We start from the raw sequence: 26,692 nt of genomic DNA, 5'->3' as shown, positions 1-26,692 counted from the left end.
AGTCATGAATCCTTCAGGGTTCATGGCTCTAAGATGAATCTGACACATGCAAAAGGGGTTTGTAATGAAGCATTCTTTCCTATTTCTCTTTGCCTTATTTATTTATTACTACGTGTTATTTACGGAGAAGTATAAAAAAAAATCTAACAAATCAGGAAGTTACGAAAAGAATCTTCATGCTTCTTTGTGCTTTGATCTCCTGGCCACAGCCAGATTTGTACAAGAAAGAGAATAATGGCCTGGATCAAAGTCTTTAGAAAGTGCTAATATAGGGAGACAAATTGGCCTCATTTTGTTTTCCCTTTGTTTGGAACCCTTGCAGGAAGTAGGGAAGAGAGCTGCCATTTGCTGGGCTCCAATCACTATTTTATGCAATTTTTACCTTAATGACACAAGGTAGATGTGATGACCTGACCATCTCCTCAGGCTTTTAACCTAGGTCTAAACTGTATGCCCATGCAGGTTTTAAATATAATCAAAAGCAGAGTGAATTGATAATGAACTCCTTTGTACTCATCACCCAGTTATATCAATTACCAACTCATAGCTAATTTTGTCTTACCTATATCTCTTTATTCTTATTTTGAAGCAGTTTTCACACATCGTATAATCTCATCTTTATTTCATTTATTTATCTATCTATCTATCTATCTATCTATCTATCTATCTATCTATCTACTTGAGGTGGGGGGAGGGTGCAGAGAGAGAGGGAGACACAGAATCCGAAATAGGCTCTGAGCTGTCAGCACAGAGCCCAATATGGGACTAGAACTCATGGACTGCGAGATCATGACCTGAGCTGAATTCAGACACTTAACCAACTGAGCCACTCAGATGCCGATATTTTATTTTTAAGAGAGAGAGAGAGAGAGGGTGCAAGTGAGTGAGTGGCAGAGAGAGAGAATCCCAGGAGGGGGAGAGGGAGAGAGAGAGAGAGAGAGAGAGAGAGAGAGAGAGAGAGAGAGAGAGAAAGAGAGAAAGAGAGAAGCGGGTTCACCGGAAGTGGGGATCCTGTTTTTCCCGAAGTGGGGCTTCAACTCACCCACTGTGGGACTTGAACCCATGAACAGCGAGATCATGACCTGAGCTGAAGTCAGATGCTTAATGATTGAGCCACCCAGGCACCCATAATCTTATCTTTAAATAATTTAATATTTAACTCTAAAATATAAGGACTGAAACATAGCATAACAATATCACAACCCACACCTATGAGTTAACAACCATTAAAATAATCAGTTCTTAAAATTCCCCAATTGGTTTTTATTATTTTTTGTGGTGTCATTTAAAGCAAAGTCCAAATAAAATCTATGCATTGGAATTAGTTGCTGTCTTTTGATTTGTAGGTTTACCTTCCATTTCTGTTGTTTACCTCTTGCAGTATATTTGTTGAAAAAACCAAATTACTTGTCCCGAGTTTCCCACAGTCTAGATCTTGCTCATTGCATCCCCAGAGCACATCCTTTAACATGCTCTTCTGTCCTGTAGTTTTTGGCAGCTACGTTTACAGCAAGGTTCCTCAACCTTTGTACAAATGACATCAAGGGCCAGGTAGATCCTTTTTGCATGGAACATTATGCATTGTAGAATGTCTAACAGTATCCCTGACCTCTGCCTACTAGAAGCCAGCAGTACCTCCCATTTGTCACAACCAAAAATGTCTCCAGACAATGCTAAATGTCCTGTGGGAGCAAAATCTCCCTCCACTAGTCTAGTTGGGAATAACATTAGTCTAGAGGCTTGAACAGATACAAAGACTTCTGCGCGCGCGCGCGTGTGTGAGTGTGTCTGTGTGTGTGTCTGTGTCTGTGTGTGTGTCTGTGTCTGTGTGTGTAGGGGCACAATACTTTGAAAATACAGGTGCATATTTCCACTAGGAGGCATATAATGTCTATCAGCCATTGATTGTTGCTAACATCCATTTAGTCATAGTTACTTCATTTCAGATATGTAACAGCTGTTTATTAGTTGTTTTAAATTGGAACATTACAATATGATGAAGGATTAAACAAGGCTTGCCCAGAAATCATTTTCATGAGACATGACACTTTATTCTATTGTTTCTGCAGTCATGGTACATGGGAATCATTACCTGTGGACAAATGCAGGATCAGCCTATGAGTGTGACTTTCATTTTTCTATTTCTCAGAAGTAAGATTGTCTACACGAAGGGGTCTAAATACGTTATGCCCCTAGAAATCATTTAAATATAGTAATGATGTTGGAAAAGCTCCAAGGAAGGATCTAATTCTTTTCCCCAAATATTTGAAAGGATCAGGAAGCTCGACCCTGTAGTTCATAGTCCTGACTGTCGGATCAGACCCCTAGGTTATAGTCTTTACCCTTTCAAGCTTTCTAAGATCAAGACACTGCGCTCCAACGTAGAGCACCTTGTGTCTATTCCAGACATTCCTTGTACAGAACAAAGAAAAGTGTATAAGAGTTCTCTCAGGGAGGCAGGGAGAGGGGAGGGAAGAGAATGGGCCTGATGATGAGGAAGGCAAACATAGTAAGATTCCACTAAAAAGATTGTCCTTGAGACAAATTTGTGTTGTATGAAAGCTTTTCATATTGTTTGTCTGCTGTGTTCCAATATGCAGAAGGTATTTTTTGATTATTCTATTATGTGAGAACGATTTCTGGTTATAAAAAGCTGTGAAACAGGCAAAAGTTCATTTTCTCCAAGTTATTTTATTCTTCAGTCTGGCTATCTATAAAATGGCACCTACTATTAAATAGCTGTCAATTAATTTTTCCCCCCAAGGAACAGGAGATTCAAAACTGCAGTCCATTTTACTTCTAATGGGATTAGCATCAAGGAAAAACCACTCATGCAGAGTCTAAGATAAACATCAGAACAATGCAGCAATTATGGGTCATTCAGTTAATATATTACAGTGACTTTAAGTTGCTCAAAACTAGTACAGTTTTTCCCAGTTAAGAGAACAGATTATTTTGTTTTTATCGAGTGCCATATTAGAGTGATGTTGGTGTGAGTAAAACTATTGCTAATTATCACTGGTTTGCAGTACTTCTCTTTTGATACTTAGGAATGCCAAAGAAAGGGTAAAATCCCTATTACAATGAAGGCTTTCTTGCTGGTAATCAGCAGTATTTGGTCTGCCTGCAACTGGGGCCGCTTTGTCCGTGAAGTTTTATTTCTATTGACTTTCTGTTCTTTAGAATTCAAACATTTTCCTTTATATATCTAATTGCTGAAACTCCAAATGGGAAACAGAGGAATAAAGAGGATGATTCAAGTCATTCTGTAGACTATGATGGCTCGTAAAGAACATGCTTTTCTTCAAACTCAGTTCCACGGTTAAGCTGCCCCTTCAGCCTTGCTCTTACTGTTCTCTTTCTACTACTCCAGGTGAGAAAGCAGAAGCAGAGAGACTGACACCCTTACCTATCACATCACAGACATACCTGTTTTGGTGTTCTTACAGTCGAGATAGAATTCAGAGCCCTGAAACCTTGGGGAAATAAAAATTTCTTATTTAAATCTCCATCAGGGGCACCTGGGTGGCTCAATCAGTTAAGTGTCAGACTCTTGTTTTCGGCTCAAGTCATGATCTCGGGGTTCATGGGGTCCACCCCACGCTGTCAGCACAGAGCCTGCTTGGGATTCTCTTTCTCTCCCTCTCTCTGCCTGTCTCCTGCTTGCACGCATGCTCTCTCTCAAAATAAATAAACTTAAAAGAAAATATCATACAAGCCCATTATAAATATTTATTAAGAGCTCCCAAGGGGTGCCTGGGTAGCTCAGTCGGTTAAGCGGCCGACTTCAGCTCAGGTCATGATCTCGCGGTCCGTGAGTTCGAGCCCCGCGTCGGGCTCTGTGCTGACAGCTCAGAGCCTGGAGCCTGTTTCAGATTCTGTGTCTCCCTCTCTCTGGTCCTCCCCCATTCATGCTCTGTCTCTCTCTGTCTCAAAAATAAAAAAATAAAAAAAAAGTTAAAAAAAAAATAAAAGCTCCCAAGACCCCTCTCAGCTGTTGTCCAATTTCTTTGCTCCCTTTTATAACAAAGTTACATAGAGTTGTCTTTAATATCACTGCCTCCATTTCCTCTCCTCTTTCTTTCTTGAACTCCCTGAAAACAGCAGTTTCCACCAATCTCCTGAAAGCATTCTTGTCAATGCCAGCAATGACCTTGTTTTACTAAGCCTAATGGCTCCTGTTCAACTGTCACCTTATCAGAGAGCTGCTCCTCACTGTCACTCATTCATTTTTGAGAGAGAGAGAGAGAGAGAAAGAGAAAGGGAGACAGAGTATGAGTGGGGGAAGGGCTGAGAGAGAAGGAGACACAGAATCTGAAGCAGGTTCCAGCCTCTGAACTGTGGGGCTCAAATTCATGGATTGAGAGATCATGACCTGAGCCACAAGTTGGACGCTTAACTGAGCCACGCAGGTGCCCTGATTGAATAAAATATTTTTTAAAACATTGTGGGAATTTCTTTTTTTTTTTAAGTTTATTTATTTGTTTTGAGAGAGAGAGAGAGAAAGAGAGAGAGGGTGTGCGAGCAGGGGAGGGACAGAGAGAGGGGGAGAGAGAGAGAATCTCAAGCAGTCTCCTCACTGTCAGTGAGGATCCTGAAGCGGGGCTTGATCTCACAGTTTGTGAGATCATGACCTGAGCCGAAATCAAGAGTTGGACACTTAACCAACTGAGCCACCCAGGTGCCTCCCAACATTGTGGGAATTTCTACCTCATTTGTAATTTTAAAGTTTATCTCTTTATCCAGTTCTTAGCAAAATATCCAGGGAGGTGGATTTCAGTAAATGTATGTTGGATAGAATGAAATTCTAATGAAAAGGAACTCTGTAGAATAACTAGCTTTCAGCATAATGACGTTCATGCAGCAATCATTTGCTGATGAATCTTCAATTATCTGGAACAGTTTCTCGATAGGAAGACTGAGCCACGCCATTTCTAGCTATGGTTTGCAAGTGGCCACTCTCATAATTCTAGTGGTGCGGGTACTCTTCCTGTCTCTTCAGTTAAAATTTGCTTGCTTGTTCTGCCCAGATGAGTCACAGAGGATCACTGTAAGGAATAGATAGGAATAGATAATGTGTTTTCTCTTTTTGGCTTCTGCTTCCTGAAAGCTACTTGGATTAAACTTGATTTTAGTCCCATGGTACTAGCCCTTGGGATTACTGTGTTTGCTTTCTCTCTCTCTCTCTTTCTTTTTCTTTCTTTTTAATGTTTATTGATTTATTTTGAGAGAGAGAGCAGAGGAGGGGCAGAGAGTGAGGGAGTCACAGAATCTGAAGCAGGCTCCAGGCCCTGAGCTGCTTGCACAGAGCCCAACGCAGGGCTCGAACTCACGAGTGCGAGATCCTGACCTGAGCCGAAGTCGGACGCTTAATGGGCTAAGCCATCCAGGCATCCCTGCTTTCTCTTTCTAGGGTGCTGAATTGCTATTTCCATTTTATAAAACTTATTATGTATATGCTTTTTATTGAAAGCCATTGTTAATTATTTTTGAAGAGTGGCAGGAAATACTTTCCTCTTGTTTTGCTGTATGTTGCTTTATTTCCTTGGTGCTAGTTCATGATGGCAGTCACTTTGGGGATTTGAATTTAACTGGGGAGGGGGTAGAGTGAGTTCCCTGCTATATTGTGGTCTATTTTTTTGGTGCCGACTCTCTTGTTTGTTCTGGTACTCCTGGAAAGCTTTGTTTCCTAGCATAGAGTTTCCTTGAATTCCTGGATCATACCAGATTGAAGTCCTTAATAGAATATGCCATTACTTGCTGAAATCTAGAGTTGGCCTCACCACTCCAGACTCCCAATGTGGGATGGGAAACTGAATGGAAGAAACGAAAACTTTGCTTTTTCTCTAGAGTTATTTATTTTCCTTTCAAAACTATCTTTCTAAGAGTTTCTATTTCTTTCATTCAATTTCATTTTGTTTCTGTAATTTTTTGCTTCTTCCTATTGCTTGCTGTGAAGCTTCTAAGCAGTAGCTACATCTATTGTGATGCTAGGGATGTGCATTGTGGAGCCACATTGCCTGAATTTGAAATCTGGCTCTCCAGTTTACTGGTTGTATGACCTTTTTTAAATTACTTAACCTCAGAAAGGTACATATATAGCATCAATAGAATAGAAATCTATAAATGGGAGTAATGGTGTCTACCTCATAGGGTTGTGATAAGGATGAAATGAGTTCATACATACTGAGTACTTTCTGGCACCTACTTTTCAGTCTATGTTATTGATGGCTTTTATTGTCATTGCTTATTTAACTGTGGGTAGTACTTGCAACTAAGTGCTGGTGGCCAAACTAGCAAACTTTTTCTGGCAAATCATTACTTTGACTGGATTAGCCAGAGTAACTAACTTACAAGGATGAGGCTAAGACCTTGAAAGGTCTCAGGTATCTTGGGCAAGACTTTTATCAGTAATTTCTTATTTTCCTTTAAATCTTACCTTAACTTTCAGAATCTACCTTTAAGATGTCTCCCCTTTCTTTGTAATAAATTGGTCTTCTTTTCTATGTGCTTTTTGACCATTTTGCCAAATTCTGAGACTAGAATGTACTCACAGCCCTCTTGTCAAGATAATAAAGAGTAGTGTTAATATTTATATCTTGCTCTGCTGTGAATGATTTCCATTCTGGGAGTTCCATGAAGTGGTCTTCAAGCCACTTCAGACCCTTTAATTATTTGATTATCTAAACATGGTACTTTCTTGCTCAAATAAAATCATTAGCATAGAAAAATTTTAAAAATCTTCAAGCACCACACCAATCTTGTATGGATATTTGGGGGAAGCTCCCATTTGTAGGGGAACAAACACATACATTTGGCATGTGGAGAAAGTAAGGAAGGGAGAAGGAAGAGGTGGTGTGAGCAAGTGTGTTCTTTTTGTGAATTTTTATGTCAGATAAGCTTTAGAGGTCTTGGGCTACTTGATCGTTGTCAATCTTTCCATTAAGACAAAACTTAGAAGGTTGGGTTTCTCTGGTTTCTTGTGCATTATCTCTTCTCTTAAATTTTCTCTCTACTTAAAATCTTGCAGGACATTTCAGATACATGATGGGTTTGCTCCATGGGAAAAAGTTTCTGAGGTTAGACTCTTGACCTGGTTAGGAAATAAACCAAAAAATAAGATTTTAGGTATCTGCCAGTCCCAAAGTATTGTGACTTCCTATTTCCTGGGGTTGGTAATAGAAATCTTTAAGGGAAGTAGAATCTGTTCATTTCTTATTTTGTTCAGGGTGAATAGTTCGGAACCATTCCCTCTGTGTGGGTCTCCAAATATTTTCAGTATTTAGCTGAGTCAGGTAGTTCCATGCAGTCTTCCCTATGGGCATATACCGCAGTTAACTATGCACAGAATAGACCAGAAGGCTTGTAGGAGTTGAGGCAGGTTCTTGGCTGATTGAGAAGAGATTCATTATCATTGTGGATGGAGACAAGAAAGCTGTTCCTCATTCCCGGTGTTTAACTGCTGACCTCTGACCATCACAATACTCTCCCTGACGCCCTCAAGCTGGCCTTGTTGTTTGTTGGGGGGAATGAGGCGTGTCAGAAAACTTTTAGTCTTGTCAGTGGATACTGTTGTAGTTCTTCCCTTTCCGGTTTTATGGCACTGGCTCTCAAAAGGCAGGACGGCGAGAACAAGTGATCCTCTCAGTATATTTGTCCCAGATCCTTCATATCTGCCATAATCACCTTAAGTGAGGTAGTCACCCTCCAACCCCAAATAAAATTTCCTCCAAACAGATATCTTATCTATTACAAAGACAGGGTTTTCTAAGATCTTTCTCCTGCTTAAAAGGCTACACAACATACTCTAGGAGCTGTCTGGCACACAGGGAGGGGAATTGCTGGCCAGACTCAACTGGCCTCTTGCATCTCTTGAAGTGAGAATTAATAAACAGAGCTGTATGACCCTTTGAAGGCACATTTGTAATGCATACCTTCTCAATGATGAAAAGACAGCAGTAACCCTAAGCTGATTCTTAGACTACTAAAAAAATAAATTAAAATTCAGAAGAAATTAAAAATTTTAATCAGCTATTTTAAAATGCCTTCCATTTTATTATATGATTAACTAAATGGAACTTTGGCTATTTAAGTACACCTAAGTATTAAGACACTTAGTAGTCCAGTTTTAAAGTTTTGGAGATGAGAATATTTGGGGTTCTTTCACTGTACAAAAAATGGAAAAGTATCATTTGAGAGTTCATCTTCCATTAAAGTGCACGTTGTTAACTCAGGATAAGTTTAATAAAGTTTCAGCACAGGATTTTGTGCACTGCTCCTGCTTGAAGGAGACTTTGGGACTGTTTAAGGAATTATCTGTCCACATCTATGAAACCTCAAAGCAGGTTCTTAAATGAAAAATTGAGCCACAAAGTGGGACTCTATTGTCTAGTCTTTGAGCCCTTATCTAAGGCATACCTTTTGCTTACAGAGAAATTTGAAGATAATATGAGAATCATTATGAGAACAATCTTTAATGGAAAAAAAAAAGACCAAGAAAAATATCAGTTTGAGAAGGAGGATATTGAAGACCATAAAAGGCAGAAGTTCAAATGGTTTTGAAAGCTTTTTACCTAAAAAGTTCATCTGTGATAAGTCAGTAGCAATATCTAACATATCTTGAACACCTTGAGTAATGATCCAGTTCTTGCACTAAGTGTTGGGGATTCTAAAATGGGTAAGACAAGGGGCACTTGGGTGGCTTGGTCGGTTAAGCATCTGATTTCGGCTCAGGTCATGATCTTAGTCTATCAGTTCGAGCCCCGTATCAGGCTCTGTGCTGACAGCTCAGAGCCTGCTCCAGATTCTGTGTCTCCCTCTCTCTCTGCCCCTCCCCTGCTCATGCTTTTTCTCTCTGTCTCAAAATAAATAAAAACATTAAAAAAAATTTAGATGGGTAAGACAGGATCCTAGAACTTAAGAGGGTGTCATTATGTTGTGGGGGAAACAGATAAACAACCACTAGAATGAAGCCTTCATTCGGAATCATGAGAGGTATGTGTTTCAAGTATGGGGACACACAGGAGAGGGACTATCAGCATGTTATTCCTGCAAGGGACATCCTGATTTTTCCATCTTGAGCTAGAAAACCAGAGTTAAGCATCTGGTTAATAGCATATGTGTATAATGTGGTAATAGTTACTTGTGCTTGTAGAACACATTATGGTTTTCAGAATGCGATTGTAGACATTGTGTTTTGAGGTCCCTCTACCCTGTGAACTAAATTATGTAAATGTATGGATAAAGAAGTGGTAACAGAGACGATAAGCAGCTTGAGTAAGAGTAAATAGCTACTGAGTGGTCCCATCCCTCCTAACTTAGAAGCTTGTTTTCAGAAAGGAAACAACCCTCTGGCAAAAGAAACAGCCCTTCACTTCTCAAAGCCTGTTTGGTAGTACACTAGCTATCTGGGATGTTATCTGTATTATGTAAAAGAAGGTTCCATTTTGGAATAAGTTAAATTCCTTCTCATTCTTTAGCTCTGAGCTCATAGGTCACTTCTTCAGGGGAGACTTCCCTGGGCTCTGGACTCCCCCCTGCTATGCATTCTCATAGAACCCTGCACTTCCCACATTAGCACACAGCCCAGTTTGTAATTTGTAAAAGGAACCAGGTCTCTTTTGTTTTCCAGTATATGCTCAGCATTTAGTGTCTAACATGTAGTAGTCACTGAAGAAGTGTATGCAGAAGGAATGTCTTAATTTAAGATTTGTGTGTTATTTTCCTTTTTTTAGAATACCCAACATGCGAACAGCTTACCTGTGCCAGTGGAGCCTGCTACAACAGCAGTCAGAAATGTGATGGGAGAATTGACTGCCGAGACTCTTCTGATGAAAGCAATTGTAGTGAGTAGTGTATGCAAGATGTGCAATGGTGTGCACAGTCATTTATGCTGGCCAATTCCACAGTCTCTTCCCGAATTTGTGTTCGGTGAATTCATGTTGGTAGCCTGAAGTCAGTATTTGGAAGTGGGAGTATTTGCACCATGGAAATTGGCAAACACTACGAGTCAGGGCCTTTTTGTTCCTGGAGAATTGGTTGTTAAACATTTACCAGCATGCTGCTGCATAATAAAAATCTCTTTTTAAACTTGAGACAGAATCTTCCTGTGAAATTAAATGGCTACAGTGGAATTGAACTTCTCTTTCTTCTTGCCCTCGTTAACTTTGTGTCACAGCTCAGGAATGTTCACAACACGAGTTCCAGTGTGACATTGGGGTGTGCATCCCTCGTATCTATGTCTGTGACCATTACCCTGATTGCGAAGACGGCAGTGATGAACGTTCTTGTGGTACGGTGATTTCCTTATGCTGGGTCAGGTTGCTAGGAGTGTTGCTGTAGTTATTTTCTGACGAATGTACCACTCTTTTCAAACAAAAGGGTCACTATGTCTGATGGCAGATGGAGCCAGAAGATCACTTAGGCCTCATGGCATGAGTTTCAGCAGTGTAGTTAGACCTGGACTCTTTTATCTTCTAAGGATCTGTGTAGAGTTGAAGGATTGCTGATGGACAGTGTGCATTTTTCCCCCTTAGGCTACAAGGGTACAGGGTGTATTGTATCACTAGGCTCTCAAATTACCCATACCTCAGTAATGGGTCTGATAACCTTGATAGTTGAACACTTCGAAGGGAGAGGAAGTTCCCTTATAGCAGTGGTCCTAGCTCTCCTCTTTACTTTGAAATTCTTATCACATTGATATTGGAGGGACAGGAAAGTTTCAGTGTGGTGCAGGTGGCTTTTGTTGCCTCCACTTTTTAACTCTGTCCCTACTTTTTATTTTCCTTTTAATTGCCTATGAGGCACATCACCTCTCATGGTTGCCAACTGTGGACTAATTTTTTTTATGTATTTTTTTTTAACATTTATTTATTTTTGAGAGAGAGAGAGAGAGAGAGAGAGAGAGAGAGAGAGAGAGACAGAGACAGAGAATGCAAGCAGGGAAGGGGCAGAGAGAGAAGGAGACACAGAATCTGAAGCAGGCTCCAAGATTTGAGCTGTCAGCACAGAGCCTGATGCAGGACTCGAACTCATGGATTGTGAGATCATGACCTGAGCCGAAGTTGGACACTAACTGACTGAGCCACCCAGGCACTCTCACTCTGGACTCATTTTATTGGAATACGTAGTTTGAAGTCTCTGTGAGAGAGTTTTACTGATTTCACAAAATGAGGTGGCACCTTTTTGTGGTCATTTATGTACTAGAATGTTGTGATTTTTGTAACCACACTCATTTTGATTGATTGCTAAATTATTTTCAGTATCATCCTAACTTTTCTTTAAACATTTTTTTTGATGTTTATTCATTTTTGAGAGACAGAGAGCATGAGTGGAGGAGGGGCAGGGAGAGAAGGAGACACAGAATCCGAAGCAGGCTCTAGGCTCTGAGCTGTTCAGCACAGAGCCAGACGTGGGGCTCGAACCCACAAACTGTGAGATCATGACCTGAGCCGAAGTTGGATGGTTAACCAACTGAGCCACCAGGCGCCCCATCACCCTAACTTTTTATGAGCCATGCCTGACTTCCTTTCTGACCCCTGGGCTTATTTCAGTGACTGTATTAAAGGGAATGTGACAACACAGAATGGGTGACTCAGAATCATTTGGTCTTAGATAGCAATTTCGGTGCTTGTGATAAAGTAAGGGCATGCTGGACATTGACCTGTCTGGAGCACCTTTATCAATCTGCATTCTTTGTTCTGTGTCAACCTATAGCATACTGCCTTGTAATTTTGAGAGACAGACTGGCATCTGAGTTCACATCCTTGACCCAAAGATGCTGTTATGTTTTCTCCCCTTCTTTTTTCCACTCTTCCCCCTGTTCTTTCCTTTGTTTTGTTTTGTTTTGAGATACTTTAGAGACTAAATTGACATAGTCAGTTTCGTTTCAGTTTAGGCAGTGAGTTGAACTTCTTGATTTTTCCCAAGTGATTTGTGTCTTTGGAGTGCAACTGCTGTTTTCTTCCAGCCTACGAGACCTGCAGAGGCAACCAGTTCACTTGCCCCAATGGCTACTGCATTAGTCAAAATATGGTTTGTGATGGAGAGGATGACTGCAGAGATAATGGAGATGAAAATGGATGTGGTAAGGAGAAGAGATTCTTATTGGAAAGCATTTTCTTAAAGTGTTTTCCAGAACTTGTATTCCTACTCTCCTTGTTAGAAATTATCTGTGATAAGCAAGTCTCAGGATTGCCTGCATTTTAAGTAACTTAGTGGGTGGGGAAGAAGGAGGTGACTCCCCTGGCTTTTCTTAAAAAGACCCTGGACCCAATTATAGAATAAATTCTGATTTCTTCCCTGTCATCATTAAAGCAGAATAGGTGGGGCAGTCTGTCCCTCTTCTTTAATATATGCTGGCTTTTTCTGTTTTCAAATTCGGATTTTCAACCACATAAGTCACTGACATCCAGTGGTAGAAGATAGGCAACGTGTGAGAGAAAGAGTTAGGGACTGGTAGTTGCAGGAGACTCTGCTACCCAGGGAATTGTTTCAAGATTCTTTGAGAAGGAAATTGACAATGATATTCACCGCCTTCACCAGCAGTACCTCCAACAGTGCAGAAGTTACTAACGCCCACAGCATAAAGCAAGTCCTGTACTGTTCCAGCCCCTGATACAGTAAGAGTGATGCTTGGGGAAGATCCATTGGTTTCAGTGTTCCAGGCAGCAGTCTTCCTGCAGTTTAGTTGTAGTTTTTCTTACATTGATGACATTTCACTAAAGAAAAAGAACAACCAAAAAAAGGACAGACAAAAACAAAATAAAAACTCAGGAAACTTGCTATTACCTTGATAACCCTAGTTCTATAATTCAGGATTTAAATTAACTGCATTTTCTTCTAGGGGTTATTAATCTAGTTTGTTTGATAATTCAGGTCCATGTGTCTTCTTACTCTTATAATCTGGCTGCCTACCTTAGAACAGAACTTGAATAATTCCATTTGCCACTTCTCATCTCAGTAAAAGCCCAGTAGTACAGTTAGAAATACTAGTTTACTAAGAATACTTGTGGACTTCTCTTGTCCACCTGGTCTATATTCTCTATATTGATTAAAAAGAGTTGGCTCCCTCTCCCATGTGGCCTGTGTCTCTTTTATTCCACCCCCTGCAGAAAGCAGTACTCATCATATTCGTGAATGTTACCCAGGCGAATGGGCTTGTCCAGAGTCTGGAAAATGCATCCCAGTTTTAAAGGTTTGTGATGGGACTTTAGATTGTCCAGGAGGAGAAGATGAAACCAATATTACCAAAGGACGATTTTGTGGTGAGTATGGAAATTTATCTGGGTAGTTTTCAGATAAAGACTGTTTTTGAGAGAGAGCACACATGAGTCGGGGAGGGAGAGGATGACAGAGGATCCAAAGTAGGGTCTGTGCTGACAGCAGGGAGTCCGATGTGGGGCTTGAACTTACGAACCACGAGATCATGACCTGAGCCAAAGTAGGAAGCTTAACCCACTGAGCCACCCAGGCACCCCTCAGATAAAGAGGTTTCTGTTTTTCTATAATAGATTGCCAAATACAGAGAGTATTGGTGTTTGCATAACTATCCTAAAACTTACTGGATTAAACCAAGTAATATTTATTTCTCGTGGTCCTTTGGGTTGGCTAGGAAGTTTTGTGGCCTAGACCGGCTCATTGACACATCAAAGATATTAAAATGAAAACCCAGTCTAGTCTTTTTCCACATGGTGATAGAAAAGGCAAACCCTAGCGAATGAGCTCTTTTAAACCTCTTCTTAGGTCATGTTTGCTAAATTTGTTATTGGCCAAAGCAGGTCATCTGGCCAAGCTTAGATTCAATGGATTGATGAAACAAACTCCATCTCTTAATGGGAGGAGCTTCAAAATATTTGTGGTGTTTTTTCTTTCACCCAAGCAGAATGGTTTTAATGGCAATTTTGATGATTCTAAAGGTGTTCTGGGGATTTTATTCTCTGGCTTATACTTATGGAGAAGTCTTATCTGGCTATATTGGAAAAAAAAAAGAACCTTCTGGTTTTTGGCATATATACCTTACTTTAGTTTTTCTTTTTTCCTATCTATCTATCTATCTATCTATCTATCTATCTATCTATCTATCTACTGAGTGAGTGGAGGAGGGAGAGACAGAGAGAAAGAGAGAGAGGGAGAGAGATACACACAAAATTCGAAGCAGGCTGACAGCTCAGAGCCTGATGCGGGGCTCAAACCCCTGAACCATGAGATCGTGACCTTAGCCAAAATGCTTAACCTGAGTCAGACTCTTAACTGATTGAGCCACCCAGGCACCCCAGTTTTTCTTTTTTTTCTAAATGGTTGTAGAATATCCCCCCACCATCAATCCATCAACCGTATGGACAATTGAGTGTCCTATATGGGAATACAATTTATGACCTGTAGTCTATAAATTATCTAGTAGTTGTTTAGAAGTAGCCATGGTTAACATGTTTCATGTTGCCAATCCAGTCACTTGGGAATTCTTGACTTTTTTCTACTATGTAAACAAAAAGATAGGCTTATGAGTGGATTTTTCCATAAACCGCCTTTAAGATGACTTGACTTGCATGTAGTTATAACTTTAAAAGGATTTATTTTTAGTGTACAAAAATCCTTTGTATACACTAATCTTAGCTCTTAAAAAAAAATAAAAGGATTTATTTTTTTAAAAATAGGATTGAGCTTTTATTGCATAAAATTGCAGGAAGGCTTGAATGGTAATAATTTCTGTGTCTCTACTACATGCTTAATTAACTTTTAGGTTTGATAAAGGAAGCTTTTACTTTATAGGTAAATCAGTCTTGTCCAGAGTTCACTATTTATTTAACAAAGTGTTTTTCTCTGTTTAGATGTGAATTTGTGTTTTATATTGAGCTGTGAGTACCAATGCCACCCGTCACCAAATGGAGGGATATGTCATTGTCCCCTAGGTTTTGTCGTTGACCAAAATAACACCCGCACCTGTGTTGGTAAGTGACAGGTGGGAGTGCCTTGTGTTTCATCACAAGTGCAACGCTGCGACACTGATGTGTTATGTGATCTCTGACATCAAGGTGTTTATGCTTGTGGATAGGAGTGACTATCTTTATAACAAAGACCAACACAGTCCCCATAGAAAACCTGGACAATAGGAAGTTTTAAGTCTGAGAAACTTGTGAAATGCACAAGGCAAAAGAGTGGTTGTTTTGAGTGGGTTGACTAGCTACATGGATACTTGTCCACAACATAATGAAGGAAGAAATCTTTTCGTGTTTTTTAGTATTTGGAAGCAGGGTTGGTGTGGCCACACTGGTTGTTTAATATGGTATTACATGCATTTGGATGTATTACCACATGGCTTCTTCTCACCCCTGGCCTCTTCTCCAGGATGCTCATACCTCTTCAGGACCCAACAACTAAAGAGTGGTCACGTAACACAGATCATCAGCTCTCTGCTCCACTGGCCACGGTGGCCAGTCAGTACCCATGCCATGCTTGTTGTTAATCCTATTGATTTCACCTGTGTTTGAAGATTCTTGAAACTTGGTTCAAGAGTAGACACGGTCATTTTGCTTCATTTGGCTGGCATTGAAGTAGATGCTGGTGCACCAGATACTTCTCACATCTCTCTTATCTGAATTGTAACAGTGATTTTTCCCACTAGGAAATTTTTGAGTGTGATGTGAGCCAGCTTTGCATCCTTCTGAGATTAGGATGGGGTCTGATGATAGGAAAATTACTATGGCCAAGTAACATCAATTGAGTTTTTGTAGGATTTAAACAGTGATTTTTAATGCTCTGATTTCTTTCCTTCTTTCTGATTTTTGATACACAAACAACAAACGTATTAGCAGAAAGTGTCCATAGGGGTTTTTATTTATTTATTTTTAATGTTTATTGTTTATTTTTGAGAGAGAGAGAGAGAGAGAGACAGGTGCAAGCAGGGGAGGGACAGGGAGATGAATCTGAAGCAGGCTCCAGGCTCTGAGCTTTTAGTACAGAGCTCGATGTGGGGCTTGACCCCATGAACAGTGAGATCATGACCTGAGCCAAAGTCAGATGCTTAACTGACTGAACCACCCAGACGCCCCCATGTTTTTTTTTTTTTTAACTTTATTTTGACTGCTGTTGGCAAAAGGGCATCTGGAAAGTAACTGTAATGATTCATTAAAATTAAGTTTGGTAGTCATCTATGGATCTCCAAAAGACAGATAATTCAGATTTTTCCTAGGATATCTGTGTTCTTTTGATATTCCTTCCAAATAAGGGGTTCTTCAGGGTTTTCTGAATAAAAACAGACATGGCATATGTAAGACATACTTTTACAAAAGTGCTTCTCCTGAAATAATTTCCAAAATATTAATATAATTTGGTCAAAAATACTGAATTTGGGTAAAAGTAATGAAGTTATTCAGTCTTTAGTCTCAGCTCATGGCTTCCAATTTGGTTATACTATATCAAATATGGTTGATCTTAATAACTGTTCACAGCCAGAAAAAAATTTAATGCCACAAATTAACTCTGGTTTACAAATTTAACTTGAAACTTTTGAGAAAGTCTATTCCTCAGTGTTATTGAGAACCATAATGGGAATCACTTATGTGTCACATGCCAAAGAAAAATAAGATTTTTATATCCGCTAAGCAATCCAATTAAGGTGGTCCTTGTGGTGTTCAAAGGAGGCAATTTTAGGTTTCTAATGTTGGGACCATGCCCCAAAGTTTGCCCATGATCTGATTGTTCCCCTGAAGTAACAGTATAGTTACTTGTTGAATATAAGACATGTCACAAGACAAGACATGCATATAAGATAAGACGTGCTTTACACAAATCACTTCAAGAGATTCTGAAGACTCAGAGACAACTCAAAATTATTTAAGGAAGCCCCTAAATTTCTAATCATTTGAAAATATTCTATAAAAAAAGATGATGATCTGCAATGGGCATTAAATGAAATCAGGACACTTTTTGTGTTTTATTATTACAATCATCATCATCACCACCACCATCATCAGATTGGGGATGCAGTCAACTAATTAAAAAATACCGGTCACTTGAGTGTTCTCAACTGTTAGGTGGTTTTCTGAGCCCCTGCCTGTGCTGCCTGGCTTCATTGTGAAGGCAGCGTCCCCTTTTCCTCAGAGTGCTGTTCATCTGTGGGTGTGAGGCTGCTCCTTTTGTCTTTGGCAAATGTCAGGGTCTCCCCCCACTACCCCCCGCCCCACCCCGCCACTTATTGCCACCCACCTGCCAATTCGATTTCTAGTCTTTTTAGTTCTCTAGGCATTTCTCCTTTCTCTTAGTAGAAAAGGAATTCCAATAGAAATACCAGAAGCCACATTCTCAGTATTCCATCAGCTTCTCTCTTTTTTCTTCTCTCACTCCCCGAAGAGGGGACTGAGACGGCTGCTGAACTGCGTTGCATTTGGAACTTGATAGGCCGTGAAGTCTATTCAGTAAAAGTGATTGCTCTTTCAGAATCCTTGGCTTAGTTTTGTGATGCCCTACAACCTGTTCTTAGACATTGTTTTTTTGCATCCTAGAGTCTAGATAGCACATTTTCCAACACTTTTCCCCCCAGTATCTAAGTCTATGATGAGCTTTGGGTTCTATTTTCAAGTGTCTAGGGCTACTTGTCAGAGGTCTGGGCCACTTTGTTTTGAAGTCTGAAATAAATGAAAACTGTCATAATGAGTTTTTAAAAATACATTTAACCTATTAGTGAATGTAATACAGAAAATGCCAATGTTCTGCTGTAGCATAAGATAATTTCAGGGTTTGTAAAACTCACCCAGTTCCTAGCACACTGGAAGTCGTTGATCTAATACTATGGCACTAGTTTCAACTTACATGATGAACATCTTTTTTTTTAATCCCTGCAGTGTGTGCCTGGGACTTTAGTACAGATGACTTCATTTGGAGATAAACTCAAAAGTCTGCAGTTGGGGGCCTTTGTGATTGTTAGGTCCCGTGCCACCTGTAGAGACCTTTTCTGTGATCTCTGTTTTTCAAAGATGTGTTCTTTGAAGCTGGGTTAACATTTATTTCACAGACTGTGTTTTGCTCTCTTTGTAAAGAGAACACATTAGTTTTGATACGTGACATTACGAAACCAGTTACACTTGTTTCAGCAGGGCTTTTAGGAAAATTCTTTTGGTTTGCTCTTTCAAGCATTTCAACTCAAACACTCTCTGTATGACTGTGACCCTGCATGGCTGGCTCATTACAGAGGCTTCAGGTGTTGGAAACCTATGCAACATCTATCATCTTAGACATGGCTCCCCAGTGAATGCCTCAGTGGTAATCAAGAATAAAATTGAATAATCCTGACAAGTAATCTTGTGGACTTCTACCATTCATCTGCCCCTGGTAGTCTTGACCTGGCTGTGGAGCCTCCGAGGCGTGCTGTAGCAGTTTACCAGGGTTATTGTTTCTGATTGACAGGACATGCTGTTTGTTGACGGAATGACATCATGGTACGGAGTTAGGGCAGGGAGGTCATTCAGCATGGTGGGATTTCAGACAACCTGACGGATCAGAGGGTGTCCAAGGGGGTCTAAGCTAAAAAGGGGTTTTTGAATTATTTTCAAAGCAGTATCTGTTGGTATGAGGTGACAAAGAATAAAAAGGAAAGAAAAATAGGTAAAGGTAATGGCGTGGGAGGTGGCATTATAAAGCAGTGTGTTAGGGTTTTAGACAGTTTGCACTACTTTTCTATTCTCATGAAAAGCCTCAAGTCTACTTTAATTTTTCTTATTTTCACTTTGGCTGATGACATGTAGTAATTATCCTTCATTTTTCTCCATAATGTAGACTGTAATCTTATTCATTCATTAAAAGTGACAGTGATTTTATACACTCATTCAACCTTTAACGTACTTGTAGCCCAGGTGATAGGAAGGGCATTTGCACCCGAGAATTCTTAGTTATGACTTCTTCACCTTTGGTTTTCTTCTGTTTGACATCAGAACTCCTGTTCCCGGGGTGACTGCAGGCCCTTAAGACATATTCTCATCGGTCTTGCATTCAAAATGAGGTCATGACATTCTGGGAATTTGAGGGCGAATATCCTGTACTTTCATTTCTACTGAGGTGAAGCCTCAGGTGGTGCTTTCTCAGGGCTGAGGTGAGGGCACACAAGAGATAAGTCATGAAAGGCCTTTTATTTATACACACATGCCTTTTACCTTGTCATGTCCAAATTGGATTAATGTTTTCCTTTGGTTAGTCACAGTCCTTGGAAAGGGCCATGTAGGCCCATGTTGTTGTAGTTGATCTTGAGGGAAAACTGGAAACTTCAGCTTGATCCCAGCGCTTTCTTGAGCTTTGTAGTTGGGGAGTTGTGAGATAGAGGGCCACACAGCAAGTATAGTAGAACCTAATTCACAACTGTGACATTTGTTGCAAATGTAATCGGGTCCTAGAAATGTGGAGAATTCTAGACCCTAGGGTACAATGCTTTCAGAAATTATAATTTACTGAGAACCTGTTGGTATAGGATGTGATGGTCTTTCTCCCAGGTGAAGAGAGCAGGGTGAAGGAGACTGAAGAGTGGATGTGAACTTGGAGGGTCAAATGAAATATTTGGCAACAATCTACTAAGGATAGGCTACAATTTCTGTAGCCCTTAAGCTGTACAATCTTTGAGAAAGACTCGTTATATTTTATGTTGTTCCATCTGCTTCTCCCCCCCCCCCCCATACTGTATTGTTTATATGTCAGTTTTAGAAAGTAGAACTAGGGCAATGGTGACAGTAAACCCTACTCAGTCATGTAATGGACTTCCAATGAACACTTATTAAATGAATGAATGAATGAATAAGAAGTTAATGGATAAGTAGAAGAGAAGATATTTAAAAATGATTTAAATTTAATTTTTGTTATAATTTTTTCCCCAACTTTTTTTTTTTTTGGGGGGGGGACAGAGACAGAGCATGAACGGGGGAGGGGCAGAGAGAGAGGGAGACACAGAATCGGAAACAGGCTGCAGGCTCCGAGCCATCAGCCCAGAGCCTGACGCGGGGCTCGAACTCACGGACCGCGAGATCGTGACTTGGCTGAAGTCGGACGCTTAACTGACTGCGCCACCCAGGAGCCCTGTTATAATTTTTGATGTCAGAGGAAAGGCAGCTGGGCAAATGAATCTTTCCAAATACTTTATTGCAGTTACAGTTTTGTAACTTCTTGATGGGATAGATATAGGGCAGGTCTTACTTTATTCTGATGTAGCACTGTCCAGTAGAACTTTCTGCAATGGTGGAAATGTGCTATATCTACACTTTCACATAAGGTAACCCTTGATCATATGTAGCTGTTGATCACTTGAAATGTGGCAAGTAAGACTAAGAAAATAATTATTAATTTTATTTCATTTTATTTATTTTATTTTAAAATGTTTATTCATTTTGAGAGAGAGCAGAGAGGGAGGGGCAGAGAGAGAATCCCAAGCAGGCTCTGTGCTGGCAAGGTGCAAGCCATGAGATCATGACCTGAGCCGAAATCAAAAGTCACATGCTTAACCAGTTGAGCCATCCAGGCGCCCCAATTTTCATTTTAATTAATCGAAATATAAATTTAGGAGGCCACAGTGGGCTAGTGGCTGCTATATGGGAAAACACAGTTTTGAAGGGAAGAAATTCAGATATTTTGTAAATCAACATTAAAAAATGAAATGCAATACCACAAGGCTATGAATCTAAGCAGTGCTGTGCATCCTCTGTAAAATTATCCTTTGTGCAGATTAAAAAAAAAACTGTTTAAATCATCTTAGATTTTCCATAGTATGAAGATGCCTGTTCTGAATTCCTATTTTTTATTGTATGCCTAGAATCTGGGCTACCTCCAGAGGGGACTTATTTAGATATGGGCATCACCACATTCCTATATGGCCCGTCCAAGACTTTTGTCAGAGTGTGCTCAAAAAATGCTGGTAAACATGGTTATAAATATTTATTTCCCATGTGGCAGATTTTGATGATTGCCAGATATGGGGAATTTGTGACCAGATGTGTGAAGACCGAACTGGCCATCACCAGTGCCACTGCGCAGAAGGGTATGTCTTGGAGCATCAGCAACATTGCAAAGCTAATACTTCCTGTGAGTAAATTAAGTACGCTTGCCATATCTTGGAACCAGAAACAGGAAATATCCTCCTTCCATAGCAGATGACAAAAGAAATATCAGCATTTATGTGGATAGCAGGGTTTTTTCATCACAAATTAGGAGTGGGCGCTGCTGCCAGAAGAACGGGTCCAAGTAAATTTTATACTTTGTTTCTTAGGGACCAATTTGTGGATTAATTATGACCATTATTCATATAGTTTTTTAATTGGTTGCTTGTCCACTTTGAGTCTGAGCTTTTGTATCATCCACAACATTTAATTGTGGTATGTTACTTGTACATTTAAATTTTAATTTACCTACCGCAAATGTGGGTGACTAGTATCTGTAGAAATAATTTTGGTATTGTTTATAAAACATTTAGGGGTGGTTCCAAATGGACCTATGAAACTTGGGTTGGAATTTTGGGGAATGCCCTCATTCTGGATGTTTGGTTGGAATCAATCTAAGAGTACTGTAGTATAGAAAATTTATGGGGAAAATCTGTTAAAAAAAAAGAAAAGGTATTCCCCCTCCTCCATTTTCATGACATTTTGTCATTGAATCGTGCATTTCTGGGATAGAAGATCTTGACTTTGTTTCTTTTCGCCAATGTTTTTTTTCACATATTAATTTTGAAGTTCCTTTGGCCTGACATTTATCTGCTCACATAATTGATCAATTGCCCATTTCCAAGTTATTTTCCTGTACAAAATCTGACTTGCTGTGTAATAGCTTTTTGGTACAGCTGTTTTTTTAACAATTAAATGTAGTTATTTTTAAATGGGTAATAAATTCATATGTTCAAAAACTGTAATCTATAAAAATGTCTTTCTCCATCTCTGTTTCTCTCTGCCCAGTTTCCGCTTCCCTTATCCCATGGATATCATTGTTTATTTCAATTCTAGTGATTGTTAAATACATAAATAAGACTGTACAAGTATAAGTATTTAATTCTATTTTTCTATACACACGGTTGTGCATTGATATGTATCAACACAGAGAACTTTTCTTCACTTTTTTATGTTAGCATAATAGTCCATTTTTTTGATGTATATTATTTATTTAGCTATTTCCCTACTAATGGACTTTTATATCATTTTTTATCCTTTGCATTTTTGATCCTTTAGCCATTGCAGACAAGACTGTGAGGAAAATCTTGATACTCATATGTCATTTTGCAAGCCTGTGAGTTTGTAGGGAAAGCAGATTTGGATCATCATTGCCATATTTTTAACAGTGATTTCCCAGTAATCCTTAAAATATGTTCTGTGCTTTACATAATCTGAAGTTGCACATGGGGTAAGGTGCCCATATCACAGAGGATTCTTGAAAATACCTGATGTATTCCCCTCAGTGTCCTTGAAAGCACATTGGACTAGCAGTCAGGACACTTGAATTCTTGGTAGACTCTGTTCCTAACTTACTTTGATTTTGAACATTTCATCAAACATCTTTTGCCTCCATTTGCTTATCTGTAAACTGGGTAGAATGACACCCATATGCCTGCCTCAGAAGTGTATTTTAAAATCAAATAAGATGACATAGAAGAAGTATTTGAAAAGGCAGGAAGCCTATCAGTTGTAAGTTCTTCTGAGAGAGTGATATGCATATGTTTGTTCACTTAAAGGTGTGATAATACCTTCCTTCTTCACATTTAGCTGAGCAGCCCTCCGTTATTTTCTCCAATGGTCGGGATTTGCTAATCGGTGATATTCATGGAAGGACCTTTTCCATGCTGGTAGAGTCTCAAAATCATGGAGTGGCTGTGGGTGTGGATTTTCACTATCACCTACACAGAGTCTTTTGGACTGACACCGTGCAAGATAAGGTAAATAGAAATTTCAGGAGTGTAGCTTGGGAGTTGATAGAACCCCAAGCACAAAGTGTTGATAGCTTTCATTTTTGGGGGAGTGAAGGGGAAAGTTCTTTTGTTTTCTAACAAAAAAGGCCCTTGAGATATTTTATGTTAATCAGCACCTTTTCCATGCTATACTATTACATGTGACCTATTAAACAAAGCAGTCTATTATATGGATTAGCCTTGAGCAACTTTTAATTTTATTCGAAATGGAGTCCAAAAGCCTAATTAAAAGAAATAGTAGACATTCTTTCAAAACTGGACAGATATTTGGTAGTAATTTTTGAAACTTGATCATTTAAAATGTAAAAACTACTCTGCTGCTTTGGATGATAAAAATCAGATTTTACCTGCATCTTCTAAATGGAACTGTAATGGAAGATTCGGTAACAAATAGTGACAACATTTTGTTTAACAGCCAAAATTTCATTATGCTGTCTTATTTGGAAAGTGTGACAGATTTAATTTCAACATTGAGTGATGCAATAGAGATTTTTAAAACAAACTTTAGAGGCTTCTAAAGAGTTATGGAATTGTATTTCTTCCTGTCACATTTTCTGTACTATTAGTAAAATTTTAATTCAATTATGTGATGACTTTTGCATAAAAATTCTAAAAAATGAGAATTTGGATTATTAACAATACTGATTTGCTTACAGCTAAAAATCAAAACAAACCATCACCACCTCCTCCACAAAAAAAGCCACATTCTTTAATGAAACTTTTGGTAGTTACCAAGAATTAGAAATGGAGGATTTAAAAAAATCCAACTTTTTATATTTGCCTTACATATACTTTGAAATAATCTTTTTCTCCCTAGGAACCCATTATATAAAATATTTTAGCAAGTCTCAGTGAATTTTTTTTTAAGTCCAGCTGACTGATTGGTACAGCAGAGATGATAATAGGAAAACAGTGCCCACAGCTTAAGACATGTAATTTTGTTTTTTCTTTCTTTTAGGTTTTTTCAGTTGACATTAATGGCTTAAATATCCAAGAAGTTGTTTCTCTTGATGATCCAGAGAATCTGGCCGTAGACTGGATTAATAATAAACTTTATTTAGTAGAGACCAAGGTCAACCGCATAGATATGGTAAATATAGACGGAAGCCACCGGATCACCCTCATAACTGAAAACTTGGGGCATCCTAGAGGAATTGCTGTGGACCCAACTGTTGGGTAAGAGATGTGGAAACATACTGATTTTAGTATTTTTGGAGCTTTATCTCTCCTCTTATACATAAAACATCTATTGGATTAATTAAAGGTTAACGCTGATTTCTTGTAGGCTCCAAAACCCATGCTTATTTTATGTCTCCACTCATAGAAGCTTTAAAGGAGTACCTCTACTGGTGTACTAAGAATATATGATTTTTTAGGGATATGAATTTTATTTTTAGTGTTCGCCACATTTGCCTGCTGAGAGAATAGACTCTGTTCTGATTCAATCTAATAATGTTGTTACAACTAGATGTTGCTTTTGATTCACCATGATCAAGATGATCATTCTAACATGAATTAGCTGTAGTTTTTTTAAAGAGGGGAAAGAAGATCGGAGCTATTCTTTTGGCAATTGTTACAAACTGGGATTGAGATGACAATGGTAATACCTAATTACAAGTTGTTTGATGTGCGACATGCCATCAAGATTGGTAATGCTTACTTGTCTGCAGGTGTAAATTCAAATTTTCCTTGTGTCCACATTTGAAAACAGTTATAGGAGACTTAGCTTTCTCCCAAATTCTCAAAGTTGGATCTTAGCACACTTGGGGGTGCCTGGGTGGCTCAGTCGGTTAAGCGTGTGATTTCGGCTCAGGTCATGATCTTGAAGTTCATGAGTTCGAGCCCTGCGTCGATCTCTGTGCTGACAGCTTGGAGCTTGGAGCCTGGAGCCTGCTCACACTCTGTCTCTCCCTTTTTCTCAAAAATAAACATTAAAAAAAAAAAATTAGGGGGCGCCTGGGTGGCGCAGTCGGTTAAGCGTCCGACTTCAGCCAGGTCACCATCTCGAGGTCCGTGAGTTTGAGCCCCGCGTCAGGCTCTGGGCTGATGGCTCAGAGCCTGGAGCCTGTTTCCGATTCTGTGTCTCCCTCTCTCTCTGCCCCTCCCCCGTTCATGCTCTATCTCTCTGTCCCAAAAATAAATAAACGTTGAAAAAAAAATTAAAAAAAAAAAATTAGAAGGCTTGTCTGAACTTTGGGCTACTGAAAGTTTGCTGAATCATGATTATTCATTTGTACTTCATGACATGAATTTTTAGGCTGCCATATTAGTGCATTTTAATAGTTGCTATTTGGAGTTGTTAACTCTCCTGATTGTCCCTCGTAGTCTCTGATTTTTTTCTTTTGTTGTTTTATACTCCCATGATTCTCTAATCAGCTGGAGAAAATTTCCATTGATCCAAACAACCTAAAAACATATTTTCCAGAGAAACTTGTAAAATAACTGACTGTCATCTTTTGTTTTTCTTTTGTAGTTATTTATTTTTCTCAGATTGGGAGAGCCTTTCTGGGGAACCTAAGGTGGAAAGGGCTTTCATGGATGGCACCAACCGGAAAGATCTGGTAAAAACAAAACTGGGATGGCCTGCTGGGATAACCCTGGATATAGTATCAAAGCGTGTTTACTGGGTGGACTGCCGGTTTGATTACATTGAGACTGTAACTTATGATGGAATTCAAAGGTAAGAAGTATTTTTTATAGCTTCATAAGTTTGGGAAAAAAGTGTATACATATAAATATAAATATTTATAAATAGTATATATATAAATTTATGGAGAGGGGTACAGCAGGACCAGGATTAAAATACTTTAATTAAAATTAAATTACTGGGTGGCTCAGTTGGTGAAGCATCTGACTTTGGCTTAGGTCATGATTTCATGGTTGGTGAGTTCAAGTCCCCCATGGGGTGAGCTTGAGCTCTGCTTTGGGTGAGCCCCGCTTCTCTCCCTCCCTCTCTCTGTCTGCCCCTTGCTCACTTGTGCTCCCCCCTCTCAAAAAAATACGGACTTTGTGGGTTCAATATCTTGAATAACTTTTGTGTTGACATTTGCATGAAGTGACAAGGTTTTGTTTTTGGATTGTTGTTAACTTTTCTTGTGTTCCATGTTGATACTCATTATTGCATAGAGCATTTGTTCTTTGATTTCTCCTCTCCAACCTTTCCCCCACTCTCAGATGGAACACATTATTTTCATTAACTCCTGAGTCCATTTATTTCTCTGGGTCCCTTATGGTTTGTTTCCAAAGAACACTTTATCGTTTAGCTTTCTAACTTTCCCCCAGTGAATAAGTGCGTATTATTATTTATTTAGCATAATCTGGTGGGAATTAATTGGATTTTACTCTGCCCTTATGTATTTCAAATTTCAAAGAGAAATTCTGACTTGCTTTTCACCTGATGTACTTCAAAGATACTTAAGAATATTTGAGCATAAACTATAGCATACTTTTTTTGCATTTTTAAATGTTATTTTATTATTTTTTAGATTTTATTATTTTTTAAATTTACATCCAAATTAGTTAGCATATAGTGGAACAATTATTTCAGGAATAGATTCCTTAATGCCCCTTACACAACCTCTCCAGTAGTAACCCTCTGTTCTCTAAAATATGACAAACTTTTTATTTCATCTTTTTAGTCTGATTACAGTTAACTGTATTAGTTAAATTGTTAACTGTTTTAGTTTCTCTCTTTTTCATATTTTCAAAAATTGGTTAAACCACAGTCTTTTTTTTTTTAATTTTTTTTTTCAACGTTTATTTATTTTGGGG

The 26,692-nt window shown here is 39.1% G+C and overlaps 1 protein-coding gene across 2 annotated transcripts in view; it reads left to right on the top strand.

Moving 5' to 3' along the window:
* The window catches only part of LRP2 (LDL receptor related protein 2), a 199,123-nt gene that overhangs the window by 51,108 nt on the left and 121,323 nt on the right, over nt 1-26,692 (top strand). For both annotated transcript variants that reach the window (XM_043576972.1, XM_043576970.1), the window contains exons 5-13: nt 9,735-9,845; nt 10,178-10,291; nt 11,969-12,085; nt 13,113-13,265; nt 14,829-14,948; nt 20,926-21,054; nt 22,719-22,888; nt 23,880-24,097; nt 25,395-25,601. In XM_043576972.1, the coding sequence (XP_043432907.1) occupies nt 9,735-9,845; nt 10,178-10,291; nt 11,969-12,085; nt 13,113-13,265; nt 14,829-14,948; nt 20,926-21,054; nt 22,719-22,888; nt 23,880-24,097; nt 25,395-25,601 (1,339 nt within the window). The remainder of the gene's footprint in view (nt 1-9,734; nt 9,846-10,177; nt 10,292-11,968; nt 12,086-13,112; nt 13,266-14,828; nt 14,949-20,925; nt 21,055-22,718; nt 22,889-23,879; nt 24,098-25,394; nt 25,602-26,692) is intronic.

Source organism: Prionailurus bengalensis, chromosome C1, assembly GCF_016509475.1.
Source record: "Prionailurus bengalensis isolate Pbe53 chromosome C1, Fcat_Pben_1.1_paternal_pri, whole genome shotgun sequence".
NCBI lineage: Eukaryota > Metazoa > Chordata > Mammalia > Carnivora > Felidae > Prionailurus > Prionailurus bengalensis.
The sequence above is the reverse complement of the archived record's forward strand: the minus strand, read 5'-3'. Positions and strand labels throughout refer to the sequence as shown.